General features: G+C 46.7%; 1 protein-coding gene across 1 annotated transcript in view; it reads left to right on the top strand.

The window, feature by feature from the left end:
- The window catches only part of PRPH2 (peripherin 2 (retinal degeneration, slow)), a 16,892-nt gene extending 8,012 nt beyond the window's left edge, over window positions 1-8,880 (top strand). Inside the window, exons 2-3 of the mRNA XM_006860595.1 lie at window positions 5,582-5,828; window positions 8,662-8,880. Coding sequence (XP_006860657.1) covers window positions 5,582-5,828; window positions 8,662-8,880 — 466 coding nt within the window. The remainder of the gene's footprint in view (window positions 1-5,581; window positions 5,829-8,661) is intronic.
- Window positions 8,881-15,134: the final 6,254 nt, after the last annotated feature.

The raw sequence follows: 15,134 nt of genomic DNA, 5'->3' as shown, positions 1-15,134 counted from the left end.
GAAGTGCAGCCAGAGTGCTCCTTCGAGGCCAAGATAGCCAAACTTCGTGTCTCATACTTTGGACATATTGTCAGGAGGGAGCATTCACTGGAGAAGGATATCATGTTTGGTAAGGTGGAGGGCCAGAGGAAAAGAGGAAGACCTGGAACGAGACGGATTGGCCAAGTGGCAGCATTGATGGACTCAAGCGTGGCTACAATAGTAAGGTTCACCCAGGATCGGGCAGTGTTTTGTTCTGCTGTACATAGGGTCGCTATGGGTCGGTACTGACTCGATGGCATCTAACAACAACAACAAATAGGTCAGGAGTCCTGATGTGATGCTGTAGGATAAAACACTGGACCACAAAGTCTGTTTGAACTGCAAAGTCAGCAGTTCAAATCCACCAGCTGCTCTTGGGAACCCTATACAAGGTCACTATGAGTTGGAACTGACTTGACAGCACTTAACAACAACAAGGATAAGTTTATGGCGTCCTGGTGTGGCGCCCTAGAATAAGCACTGGATAGCAAGGTCAGCAGTTCAAAACCCATCTGGTGCTCCTTGGAAACCTTATACAGGGTTGCTGTGAGTTGGATGTGACTCAAAAGCCATCAACAACAACACCACAACAAAATAATGAGACAAAACTGCATCACAAAAATCCTCCTCTGGAAAAGTCTATTTTCGTGAGATCACAGGTTCTGAAAAATGGCAGCAATTTCTCTTCTTCAGGATTTTCTCTTGGGCCATTGGATGGTAGTACTTGTGGCCAGAGGGGCAGGCCGGGCTATTATTCACTTGAAAACAAGCAAACAAACCTAGCAGCCTTGGAGTAGGCTCCAACTTATGATTATTATCCTCTGCGTGTCCATTGGGTCTTCACTGGCTGAATTTTGGGAAGTAAATTTTGCCAGGCCATTTTTCCAAGGTGCCTCTGAGTGGATTCGAACCTCTAACCTTTCTGTTTGCAGCCAAATACATTAACGGTTTGCCTACCCAGGGACTTCTATCATTTACTACCTTTTAAAAAGAACCCTCTCCTCCTCCGGTCTTCCTCCACAAAATTGGGAGGATTTGGTAGACAGGCTGGGCTGAGCCCCACTCTCCTCTTGGGCTTCAGGACTGCAGGCCATGATTGTGGAGCCCTGTGCTGGTCAGATGGGGTGTGGTTGGGTTCTGATGCCCAAGGCTGTGTTCCTGGGTTGGCCCTGCCAGTGTTTCCTGCAGGCATTCTTCTCACGTGAAGGACTAACACCCTCTACTGGACTAGAGAAAGTCCAGGTTCTCACACTCTACCATTTCCAGGACAGGGTCTGAGAGGAAGAGCTGCCTTCTCTTGCTCTGGGTCTCCAGGAAACTTGGAGATTTGTAGCCTGGGGAACACTCCCTGATATAAATACCCAGTCACCACTCCTCTGCCTAGCTTTGTCTTAAGAGGGTGAGTGGGACCTTAATCTGTGAATGGAACGAGGGTAATCACTGAGTACACAAGCAGCTGCTTCTCAGATGGGGCTGGTTCCAGAGCTATGGGCCTCCAGGCTGACCAGACCCTGCCCTCAGGGATCCCCAGTCTGAGGGGAGACACAGCCCTGCCCTCTGGGAGCCCCAGTCTGAGTTGGTAAGACACAGTTCTGCTTTCAGGGAGCCCCATTCTGAGTTGAGGATAGACACAGCCCTAGGAGACCAGCAGGGCAGCTTGTCCACTGGGGTCAGTGAGGTGAGGTGAGATGATCTATGCCGTTTGGGGGGCCAGCCTGCAAATTGGGGGCAGCTCAGAGCTTCTGCTGATCTCAGGCATACTATATGAGGTATACTATATGAGGCAGGTCTTAGGTTTTACCCAACTTAGGGGTACCTGGAGATGCATAAGGTGTTGAGCCAGTGATGGGCTGCTGGGACAGGGGAAGGAAGGGATTTACACTTTCCCAGGAAGTTTAGCTAGAAAGTCAACAGATAGGAAGGATATGAGGGGGAACTTGGACAGGATGGGTGGGCTGGGGTCTGTGTGGTTCTGGGTGAGGCTCTGCTCCCTTAGGGTCTCACTTCTTTCTCTATGGAAGAACCTGGTGCTTTGTTTTTTCTCTCCTCATTCTGCAACTAAGCACACTCATGCAAGCTCATAAGCTGGCCACTTCATGTCTTTGTAGCATCCCCACCTCCCCATTTTTTATAGATTTCTCGTCCCTAGCAACCCAATACACAGAGGAAACAAGGTTCTTCCTTGATATGAAGAACCCTTCCATTCTGGTTGGGGTTTTGAGTCACGGTGTTCATAGGCTGGAGTCTAGTTGGTCAAATTGTAGCAATTTGCACTAGCTTTCTGTATCAGATATCTTTATCATGCTTGGTTCCAGCTCTGGCCAACTAGCCACCCAAGTTAAGTCAAATGAGAACCAGCTGCAAGTTTGGGAGTTCACGTACACCTCCCTGCACTTCTGACCAGCTGGCCACTTCACTCTCAGCCTTCTCCCCGAGGGGCTAGGTCAGTGCCCATGGGCTCAAGAGTTCACACATCTTCCTAAACTTCAGAGAATCTGGTGTTTTTTTAAGATTCAGCTCTGACACTGGATGGCTCTAAGTGGGGAGGAGTCAACTGAGTACCAAGCCTGACCTCCCCAACACCCTTGGAAGGCAGATGTGGTCATCCCTACCTCACACATCTCAGAGGGTTACATTCCACAGATCACAATTGCAGATTGGGGACCCAAGAGTCTTCTCTCTATTCTACCCATCCTCTGCACAGGAACGTAGCAAGCGGGTCACTTGGGATATTGTGCTGGTAAGAGAGGATTCAGGGACAGTCCAAAAGCCAAGAAGCTCTGAGTGTGGAGACTCCCAGCCTTGAGGGGACCCCCAGCTTGGGGCTTAGTTGTGGGAGGGAACATTTTAGAAACTGTGGGCTGCTAAGTGGTGCTCTCACATGGGGGACATGAACTCCAAGCTGATGAGCCAACACCATCCAACCTGCCCCTTGCTCCAGTACCCCTCCCACAGCCAGCTAACACTTACCTATTATCCCACCTAGCCAGGCCCTGAGCTAGGAGCTGCAGGCGGAGAGCTGAGTGGGCTTGTCAGGGGACGGGCACTTCAGTATTGCCCACTCCTACAACAGTCCATGTTTAACAGCAGCCAGGGTGCTGGGCAGTGAGCGCTATGCTGGGAAACGGACAATATCAGACGTGATGTTACCTGCCTCAGGCACTGATGCTGAAGGAATTGAGGGTTTAGTCTCCATCATTGTGTTTTCTATTTTTAGTTCGGAATATTCCACTACTTTTCACAGATTATTCTGTGTTTGTTGTACAACCAATTTTTGTGTGTGTTCTTTCTTTTGTCAGTCTTGATAGATGTTTGTCAATTTTATCGATCTTTGCATAGAACAAGTTTTTTGTTTGTTTCATTTATATTCTCTATTGTTCTTCTGTTTTCAATTTCATTGAATTCAGCTCTTATTATCCCCTTCTTTCTGCTTATTTTGGGTTTATTGTGCACTTCTTTTTCTAGATTCTATTCACAAGAGCAAAGAGATGGAAACAACCTAAATGCCCACGAAGGGGAGAGTGGATAAACAAATTCTGGTGACCACAGTTCTCTTGGGGACTGTTGTCAGTGCAGTCATGTGGTCTGTCTTGTTTTTCCAACTGGTTTGTGAATTCCCTGAGGGCACACAGTAAGCTCTGCAGGAAGTCAGCCTTTGCCCAGGTGTAATAATAATACCCCCCAAATCCCAGTGAACATGCAGTCAATTCTGACTCACAGAGACCTCATGTGTGTCAGGGTAGAACTGTGCTCCACAGGGTTTTCAGTGGTTGATTTTTTTCTGAACTAGATCACCAGGCCTTTCTTCTGAAGCACTGCTGGCTCCAACCTCTTGGTTAGCAGCCAAGCACATTAGCTGTTTGTGCTACCTAGGGACTCTGAGTAATAATAATGCTGTTGATGTTGTTGTTAAGTGCTGTTGAGTCGGTTTTGACTCATAGCAGCCCTGTCTGAGGTTTCTGAGGAGTGGGTAGTGAGAGTAATAATAATAGTTCATGTTTATTGCATATTTACTAGGTAAGGTCCTCTTCTAAGTATTTATATATATATTGTTTCACTGGTTCCTATATTAACTCCGTTTTACATATAAGGAAGCTGAGGCCTGGAGAGGTTAAGGAACTTGTCCAGAGAAAAACAGCTGGTTTGTGGGAGATCCAGAGCCAAACCCAGTGGTCCTGCCCTAATCAACATCCTGTACCACCGATGCCACCAGGGCTACCTGTCCAGGCTGCAGGGGTTGTGAAAATAGTGTCACCATAACCCAAGGAGGCCACCAGGTGCCGTCTTCCTGGAGTCTTCACCACACCAGAGGTTGACAGTTTTAGGAAAATGAACCAGAAAGGGCTTTTTAACCATACCAAAAGATGCTCAACCTCACTCGTAATACAAAAAAACAGGAAATGGAAACAGCCTGGCAGCACCATATTTCACTATCAGGTTGACAAAGACAAAAAGTTGGGCAGCACCCGGTGTGGGCGCAGCTGGCCCTGGTGGGGCGGGCGCTTTTAGGCATAGCTGTGGGGGTGCAGCCCCAACCCCCCAGAAGGATCACAGATGGAACTACCCTCTGATGCCGAGCTGCCTCTAGTAGACATTTTCTAGATATATACACACACACACTGCAAAATGACCCATGGGCAGGAAGACAGCATTTATTGCACTTCGAAAATGAGTTTGCCAGCAAGTTGATTCTGACTCATAGCCACCCTATACAACAGAACAGAACAGTTTACACTATACTGTAGTTTATTAAGGGGTGGTGGTGCAGTAGGGTATGAACAGTGCTACTCTGTAGGGTTCAGAGACGGGAAATCTTTACAGGAGCAGACAACCCCATCTTTCTCCCTCAGAGCAGCTGTGAGTTTGAAACACTAGGTTTTCAGTTCAGCACATACCCCATTGCGCCACCACTCTTTAATAAACCACAGTATAGTGTAAACATAAGTATATCAAGTTTGCATGAGCAGGAGACTGGGAAAATAGTTCACATGTCCATTGGTGGTTAGTGCCCACAGCCTGTTCACACAGCTCATTAGAGAAACCGAAGACTCTCCATGGGCAGAAATGAAAAAATCTCTCGAGAGATTGCTAAGGGAGAAAAGAGATTCAAGATAGTGTGTATATAATAGGTTCAAGCTGGAGGGGCCTTGGTCACCAGTGATTTGATGGGTGAGATGAGGTTGGAGAAGGGCTAAGGGGCTCAAGTCTGACAGTCACAATGCCCTACGACCTTATCCCGTTTCATCTGAGGCTTGTCAGCCAGGCCTGGGGCTGACAGCATTGTGTGGCTAGGTGAGTTTCTACACTCTCATTTCCAGGAGTCTTGGTTTAGCATCCACCTCTCTCCTCCAGAGCAAAAACTCCAGGAAGGCAGGGTTACTGGCTGTGTGTTCCATTTTCAGTGCCTGGAACTGTGGCTGGCACACAGTAGGTATAAAGTGAATATTTACTGTGTGTGTGAACAAATGAATGTGCTTGGCTTCCAAGGCAGGGGCTGGGAAGAAGTGGCTCTTGGTGAGAAGGCAGGAAGCCATTCTCAGGTTGTCTCTTTCTCCTCCAGCCGCATCAAGAGTAATGTGGATGGGCGGTACCTGATGGACAGTGTCCCGTTCAGCTGCTGCAACCCCAGCTCGCCTCGGCCCTGTATCCAGTACCAGCTGACCAACAACTCCGCACACTACAGCTATGACCACCAGACCGAGGAGCTCAACCTGTGGGTGTGGGGCTGCAGGGCCGCCCTGGTGAGCTACTACGGCAGCCTCATGAACTCCATAGGTACCGTCACACTCCTGGTCTGGCTCCTGGAGGTAGGCCTGAGCCAGCTGGGGGTGGGAGAACATACGGTACCACCATTCCCTTTGGGCTTTAACGGGGTACACCCAACATCCTTTTCTCAGGATCAGTCTTTGACCTGGCTATGGGTCAGACAGGCATGGCCTTGAATCCCAGCACCTCTATTTCATCCCCATCACTTAGAATACATTCTATTGAGGTGAAATTCACATAACATTATATTGCCGTTCTTGAGTTTGTATCAACTCACGGCGCCCCCATGTATGCAGAACGGAATTGTTCTGCAGGGTCTTCCAGGCTGTGGTCTTTTACAAACAGACCGTCAGGCCTGCCCTCCAAGGTGCCTCTGCCAACCTTCCAGCCAGTTGTTCAGCACCTGACCATTTGCATCACCCAGGAACTCTACATTAAACCATTTAAAAATTAACAATTTTCTGGCACTTAGTACATTCACAAACTGTGTAACTACCACTTGTATTTTGTTTCCGACATTTTCATCACCCAAAAGGACACTCCACACCCATTAAGCAGTTGTGACCCCCTCCTGTCTCCCACCCTTTGGGCCCTTGGCAACCACCAAGCTACATTGTTTCCATAGATTGACCTATTCTAGATATTTCATAAAAGTAGACTCATGCACTATGACTTAGCATAATGCTTTGGAGGGTCACCAGCCTCTCCACTTTTTGATTCTGAGATCTTGGCAAGTTTTTAACCTCTAAGTCATATACAGACAACAGCATTGAGCTTTGGGGACTCTTGGGATCCAACGGAGATGGTATATAACATTGTGGATGGTCAGCAAATGGGAACTATTTGGATTTGGGCTTCTCTAACAGACCTCCAACGAGCTGGACTGGCACAGTGGCAGCAGCAGTGGGCTCAAGCGTAACAATTGGAGGTTGGCGCAGGACCAAAGCATTTCATTCTGTTCATTCATTTGATTGCTGTTAGTCAGAACTGACTCAACGGCAGCTAATAACAACAGGAGATGCCAGAGGAGCCCTGGTGGTGCAGTGGGTTAAGCATTGGAATACTAACTAAAGGTTGGTGGTTCAGACCAAACAACTGCTTTGTGGAATAAAGCCTTTCAGCACTGGAAACCTCATGAAACAATTCTCCTTTGTCCTAAAAGGTTGTTATGGATCAGAATCCATTCAGTGCCAGTCACCTGTTATTCTGTTTGTAGGTTCATCTTCTCACATTTGTAAAATTCAAAAGACCCATAGCTTATTTCTCTGTGGAGTTACAGGGTTTGGAAGGTAGCCAACGCTCAGGGAATCTACTGAATTCATTCATTTGTTGAAGAATGATTTTTAACCACAGGTATGCTGGGCACTGAACAAGTGTTGGTAGACCAAGGTGGCACAGAAAGTGACTTAGGGACATCTATGAGGGGGTTTCAAAAGTTTGTGGGAAAATGGAGTGAAGACGTAGTGGAGTTTTGCTATGAACTTTAGGAAATTCCTTCATGTTTGAACCCATGTGATAGCAGAAAATCTAGACTCCAAAATAAAAAACGTCTGAAACAAGAAACATACAGTAGGGAAGCTGGAGGGTTTTTTATTTTTTTAAATTAAATTTCTTAGAACCAGTTGCCTTCAAGTCAACCCTGATTCATGTCGACCACATATATCAGAGCACATATAACCGTTCTTCTGAGGCACTTCTGGTAGATTCAAATCTTTCCACCTTTTGGATTAACTGTCTGTCTGTCTGCACCACCCACAGACTCCAGCGCGCTCTCTGTAAATTTACAGGATGTAGCTGTGCCCTTGGCTGAGATACAACTGTCCTTACTTACCATATAAAGCTAGAGAGTGTCTGTGCTCTAGAAAGACTTCTTTAATGTTGAGGGAAAATGCAGCACATTCAGTGACAGGTTATTGGTCTTCAACTCATTGAAGCAGAGTCTTGGGATGAGGGAGTAGAAGGGCAGAAACTCAACTGCTAGAAGGTTGTTGTTTGCCGTGGAGTCGGTTCCGGCTCATAGCATCCCTGTACAGGGTTTCCGAGGCTGTAAATCTTTACGGGAGCAGAAAGCCTCATCTTTCCCCCACGGAGCAGCTGGTAGTTTTGAACTGCTGACCTTGCGGCTCGCAGCCCGATTCGTAACCACTATGCTACCAGGTTAGGAGGTGAAGACTCATGAAAAGAAGACTGAAAGGCTAACTGAAGTCAGTGGGCAAATGTTATTTCATTTATCACTTCTCAGTTCCCATTCACTTTTACAGGAACCTAGTAAGATAAGACAGGCGCTCAGGTGGCAAAATGGGTCTGTGCTTGTCTGATAGCTAAAAGGTCAGTGATTACAATCTACTAGTGGTTTCTCGGGAGAAAAGGCCTGTAAAGATTACAGCCTAGGGATCCATGTGGGCAGTTCTCCTCTGTCCTATTGGGTCCCCAGAGTTGGAATCGACTCTATAGCACACAACAGCAGTGAGATAGGGACAAGCTCACTAGGAACAGGAATTTGAGTGCTCCAGACATTTATTCATCTTTTAGAAGACAGGCCTTTGCAATGGGAAACAAAGGTGGTTGGACTAACCATAGAATTTCCAGACCTGAACTTTGTCCTCTAGGGTTCACAATCCAGTTAGGAGATGAAATCCATCTAACTTATGAACCAAAATGAGGACCACTGTCAAGAAGTCTTGGAATCAATTTTTTTTTTTAAATCAGCATTTAACACTCAGTGGAGCAGTTTTGATAGTAAATATTAGCTTGAGTTGGGTATTCAGTGGTCCATGCTGTTGAACGGAATTGGCATGACGATAATTGACTGGGGAGGAATAGGCTCTCAAAGTTTCCAAATAACCCCAATCATCAGCTACTTCTTCCCACCAGGTAACTGTCACGATTGGACTCCGATACCTGCACACAGCACTGGACGGTGTGTCCAACCCAGAGGACCCAGAATGTGAACGTGAGAGTGAGGGCTGGCTCCTGGAGAGGAGCGTGCTGGAGACATGGAAAGCCTTCCTGGAGAGCCTAAAGCAGCTGGGCAAGAGCAACCAAGTGGACGCCCAGGATGAGGATGCAGGCCAGGCCCCAGAAGCCAGCTGAAGACCCAGTGTCCTTTCCGCTCCTGAACACTGAGAAGTAGTAAGACTTTAAGAAATCAGATGCCCCCTGGTCTAACTGCAAGCCTGAACCTTCTAAGGAGAGTACCATTTTCCAGAGACTCTTCAGATGGTGGGATTGAACCTTTAGGGTCTCTGAAAAGATTTGAACATTTGTGGAAAGATGACTCAAAATATGAATGGATGAGCCCCCACACAGTTCCACTGCCCTAGGATATGACCTTTGGGGTGCATACAGAGAATGCCTCTATTTTTCTCCACCTTTGGAGTTTCTCAGTGGATGACCACACTTGGCACCTATCTGTCTCCAAAGCACAAGAATTCAGTCCCATCCTCAGGCTACTTACTGGCCATACCTAAGGGCTGCTCCTACCTTGAGTTTGCCTGGTGTGAGTTGGCAGTTGCTTCAGGCTAAATCCAGAGCATCACTCGGAGTGTGAAAAACGCACTGACCCTGTGTCACTTTATTGGAATGCCAAAACTAAAAGTGGTGGAAGGTGGGAGGCAGTTGCACTTTTCTAAGAGTAATGGACTTTTCACAGCCTTGATGGCTCACAAGAGGAATGCATCAACCGTGGGGCCAGGGAATTTTAAGACAGGGGATAATTTTCCTCCTCCAAATATAATAGGTCTGCTTTTGTGTTACTCACTTGACCCGTAGGGAGCTATGACAGAGGAAGTCAGATTGTTCTAGCAACACTGCAGGCCTGAAGTACAGTTTGATCTCCTTTAGCTTGTCTGTCAAGCACTGGGCTGCATCACTGCCCTTCTGTGTAAGATGTGTGAAACTCAGACAAGAGTTTACCCTTTGGAACAGACTGAACCGCTTTGGTGGCCCAAGGACAACCACATAGGTGACCATGACAGTCCCCACGGATATTAGATGTCCCCAGAGGAGGGTGAGGAGTCTTGGAGAGCTTCTTCCCACTTCCTTGCTCAGACATACCTTCTGCAAAGAGCTCACCTTCCCAAGGCAGCAAGCAAGTGCAACACTTCTACTTCCGCAGGAACTAGAGAAATAGGAAGCAGTCAGGAGAAGGCACGATTTCACTGTGTCCACACCACCCACACCACGGCAGGCTCAGCATATTCTAGCAGCTGGGCAGGCTCAGCATATTCTAGCAGCTGGGTGAACAATCAAGAAGCTCACCTGGCTAGAGACCAAAGGTGGAGGAATAAAACGTTGTTAAGGGAACCACCCACAACTTAACCTCTGCTTCTGACTGAGCAATGGTGTTTTGCAACGAACTGCTTTGGACTGTTTGGGTTCATTGCTGTCCCACCTAGTTTCAGTGTGAAGAAAACAGGGCTTCTGCTATGGCCTGGGGTATGCCCCAGGACCCTAATTCTCAGACCGAAGACCAGGCCGCAATGTTCTGACCCCTGGCCCCAGGTTCAACTAGACTTTGAGTCTCCTTGAGACCCAGTAATGAGCCACACTGAAACAGCTGCAGGTCCCCAAGCCCTTACACCCTCTCTGCTGCACTAGACTCACATGCATAACTGTGCTGGTAACAGCTTTACAATAGCCGTTAAACATGACACCGCACAAAAATCATTTTTGTTAAATGAGTATCTTAGACCATTCAACAGCATGTACCACAGAAATCTCAACTTTAGCTAATATAACCTAAAAAAAGCAAGAAAGACATTAAAAAGGAAGCATTATTCATGATTAGGAATGCGGTTTCCACATGGGTCTCACCTCTCTCCCTCCTGCAGCCTTCATCTACAAGAACAATGACTACTACGATATTCCAGTCATCTCAACACTTACTAGTTTGGGCCAGAGTTAAATTTATTGAATATGTGAGATTTTCCAACAATCCCCTCACCCTTGCTAAAATAAACCATAGGGCTTCAAAACGTTTGTCGAAAAATGGAATGAAGATACTGGAATTCTTCCATGAACTTCTGGAAGTCCCCTCTTATTTTCTTAAATAGGGAAATGCGAGCCTCTCTAGGGCCAAGCTATGGGGCAGACGTAGCAACCTGTGAACCTGAACGCTAAGGGGAGGACCAAGGGCAAAACGACCCAACAGTAAATCCTGCCAGGTGGCCCAGAGCTCACTTAGGGTTGCCAGGACTGTAATAGGTCTTCTTAGGAAGCTGCTAGAGAAACCCGGCCCGCCCTTCTTCTGGCCACCTACCTGGATGCAGCAAGACTCCGACACACTAGGTTCCCCCTTGTGCCTAACTTCAGTTTCTCCTTGGGCCAGTATAAACTCCTTCCTCTTAAGGGGCTCAGACAGTTTCTAAAGTCCTGCCAGGCCGGCTCTGGGTGGGGTCAGAGCAAAGACAGGGCTTTATGACTTTCATTTGTGTCGGGGACCCGCCTCGACATAGGGGTTCGGTTCACGAGGAGAGGATACCTGACGGCGATTCATATATATCAAGAATACACAGAAGGAGACAAAGAGAGAGACAAAGAGACACTCCGAAACCAGAGTGAATGCTGGACTGGCATCAGGCAGATCCTGCATTGTAAACATCTCAGCCACGAAGGCCGTAATATCCTGCATAGTGAACATTTTAGCTAAACAGGCAGTATGGTTGCAAGGCTGGACTGTGCACCCTGCATTCGTTCTGCGCCTTCCTTTTATTTAGGGGAGGAGTTTCACACTAAGCTGGGAGGGACTTAGGCAAGGTACAGCTAACATCAGTACTTTTCCAGACATTCAGGTAACTTTACATCGTACTTCGCTGGTTCGAATCCCAGGCCAGTAACTTGGATTCTCAGGCTCAATTAACATATCTATAGCCCCTGAGCTAAGTTGGGGCAAGGTGAGAGTAATGACAAAAGCTTGGGCGGAGTCCCACTGTTTCGGCTTCCTGAGCCAGGTTTTCAGGAGGACTGGAGATGCCCAGGTGAATGGGCTGCACCTGGAAAAGGATTAGGGAGGATGGGTTTTTTGTCCGTAGAGCAAAGAACTGTGAAGTAGCTAAGATGTTTTTAGTTAATCCTTTGGAGAAAGGCTTAACCTTGCAACCTTTAGTCTCGGCTTTAGGAAAATATCACATTTATCTGTGGATTATCAAAGGCTCCGTGTATTAATTTAATATATATAACTGAATATTAATATGAAAGCAATTTGCCATTAACTGCCAGTGGCCTCATTTGTTACACTCGGCCCTAGAGGGCCTTGAACCTCTGACTAGTCTTACACGGTCCGTAACACATTTGTAAAACAGTCACCCAGAAGTGAAGAAGCAGGTCATAGGTACTTATTCTCATTTTTAGAAAGGGAAGCGTTCTAGGATAAAGTGGCCTCACTTCAAGAACTGCAAAATGCTCCTAGCATAGGACTGACCTCAATGCCAGCTAATTAGATTAGGAGCTTGTTCTGCACAGCCCCATCGTGCCTTCTCTGGTACCTGTAAAGCTAGACAAGCAGATTTGCAGGTTAGCCAGGGCAGGGGCGGACCAAGACATTTTAGGACCTCTTACTCCTAACAAGAAGGCTCTGGGTGAGCGTGGCAGACAGCAGTGCTGTGCCTGAGGAGGAGGAATGGTCTGAGCAACACTGGGGAACTGCAGGGGGTAGGGGAGGGGGACTTTCCAGTTCTCACTGGATATATATGATTAGCTTGAAGGGAGAAAGCATCCGTTTTACTCCTGATGGCATTATACCCGATCCTTCAAATCAAAGGATGAGTGTACACGGCAAGTTAAGACATTAGAGAATGCTGTGTTTCCAGGGTAGTGTGGGGTGAAGATATACAACACACCCTAGCTGTTCACCCAAGGGAAATGAGCGTGCTTAGAGAGGCTTTATTCATAATTGCAAAAAACCACCCAAACATCCTTTACCTGGAGAGCACACAAACATCTGTTCAGTGGACTACTGCTCAGCAATTCAAAGGGGTACAGCATACAGTAACTCTCTGATGTCTTCTTATGAAAGAAGTTAGGCGGGAAAGGCTACATAGATAATCCTCTTTACAGGAGATAGGGACACAGTCTGATGCTCTCCTCAGTGCCTGCGTCTCCTCAGCAGCAAGTCTGGGGAGTGTGTGGACTCGAGCCTGCAGGTAGCAGGTTAAGATGAACACAGGGTTCAGGAAGGATGTTGTGTTCACCTTGGAGCTGTGGGGGAGGCTTCAAGTGCCTTATTTTCCCAGTGATTTGAGGTCTACACAGTCCAGAAAGATTGGTCACAAGCTGTCACAGTCAATGAATATGAAACATAATCAGATGAAATGCTGATCAAGCTTTTGCTGGGATGGTGAAGATGGTTTGGCTAGTGACCATAATTGACACAAATCATATAAGCACCTTAAATTTCAAGCAAATACAGGTGCCCCACTTTATCTGTAGCAGGTTGCTAATAGGGAATACTTCCGTGGTATTTTAGTACATGAAAACAAAAACAGAGATGTAGGCTGACCCAAAGTAATGCCAACACCTAAAGCATTTATTTGGAGATCTTTAAACTTTTTACATATTATACATTCCAGATTTTACAAGTTGTCCACAGATCAATTTATTAAACATATGATTTTCCCTGATTTGGAAAGCATGTTATATAAACATTTCTACAATAAACATAATACATGCGGAACAAATCATAAAACTAAGATGGTTCATTAGAAGGAAGACAATTAGCTTACCAACTCACACACTGGATGAGGAAAGAGTGTGCTTTTATTTCATGTAAGTCATATTCTCTGAGAGTCCCTGACATTTGCAGAGAAGGGAGGCCAGGGACCCCTGTGAACCTCAGGCTCCTGTGAAGCTGGAGTATTGCTAAGTCTCTATAAATGTCCATTGTCACTGACAGAGGAAGAGCTTGGTGAACACATGGAGAAAGGAAGCTGGACTTAAAAGCTAAAGAAAGTGGGGTGCAATAGGAGCCAAAATAAGCATTGAAATCATTTTATCACCCATCTACACCTAGATCTTAAGAACGCAAGAAAGGACAGAAAGCTGATCTGAATTTGGATTTTCTTCTTGTTGGTCCTCCTGAGCTGGGTGACCAGTCCCACCAAGCCAGGAGGGGCAAGGCCATCCTTTCCAGAGGCGGTGGTTCCTTCTTACACTGCCCTGGAGAGGAGCCACTGAATGCTGCTTCTGCAACCCTACTTACTTTGGCTTCAGGTGTGGGTTTCTGCCTTCCACCTGAGCATGCTAGGTAGTACGTACGGCTCAGTGGAATGGACCTTGTAGATGCAATTCAAAGACAAAAAGCAACCCTCCAACGGCCAAAAATGATTCATTTGTTTCCTACCCTGCCTTAGGGAGGCTCAGGGTTCATTCCTCTGTTAAATCTGCTGTCAGCCACGATGCGCAGTCTAGCTCTCCGAGATGCACATCACACAAGAGTGGCTGTGTGGTACATGGTGGCTTTAAGCCATTTTCCTAAGTGGCTATCATTCTAGGAAAGCACCTCTTAGTAAGAACAATCCTACTTTCTAGAGAAACACAAAAAAAACCTGGGGTCACAGGCTGTCCCAGGAACCAAGCAATATTCCTCTGTATCAGGAAGTGCCTGGAGGGATGACGGTTCAGGTGGGGGAATCTCAAAACATCAGATTCATAATTTTCCACTAGTGTCTGATTCTAGATATGCACATTAGAGAAAAGTACTGTCTGAAAAATTAGGATATATTCATGAAGTTTTCTTAAAAAGCCCTTTAAAGTGAGTTTCTTTCTCGCAAACCCAAAAGACTCATGAAAAAAAAAAAAGGTAACACTGAACCCAGCCTTCCAGTCTCCCCACGTCCTCCCCGTGAGCTCCTCCTACACAGGTGCCTGGAACGCTCTCTCAGCGGATGGAGATAGGAACAGCGAGGGGCTCTGGAGCAGAGGGGAAAAATTAACCCAATCCCTGTGGGGAGCCACTGACAAGCACCAGAAAGTGTGAGACCCAAAGACCCTGAGACGTGGCTTTCTGTTTCTGCCAGGCCCCACCGTGGCCACGCCTGCAGCTTGTGCACTGACTCCATGAAATGCCTCTGGTCATATCAGTCAGACTTCCACCAAAGGCTGGGCTTCTCATGAGACCCTCTATCCCCAAACAAGTTACATTCAGGCTAACAGCAAATGAGGCAAGGGAATCTGCTGACGAAGATGATTTCCTAGGCAGTCCCTAGAGCCAGAGCTACAAAAATAAAACTGGGAAGGAAAGCTTAAATAAAGAATTTATTTCCAAATTCAGTAGACCTGATTTCCTATTCTTTCTTGAAAAGTCAATGGGATTACAAAAATCAAAGTTCATGTTTTGGTAGTTGAAGTAC

The sequence above is a fragment of the Chrysochloris asiatica genome, unplaced genomic scaffold (assembly GCF_000296735.1).
Source record: "Chrysochloris asiatica unplaced genomic scaffold, ChrAsi1.0 scaffold00038, whole genome shotgun sequence".
Taxonomy (NCBI): domain Eukaryota; kingdom Metazoa; phylum Chordata; class Mammalia; order Afrosoricida; family Chrysochloridae; genus Chrysochloris; species Chrysochloris asiatica.
Note: the sequence above shows the minus strand (reverse complement) of the source record. Positions and strands in the feature narration are given on the sequence as shown.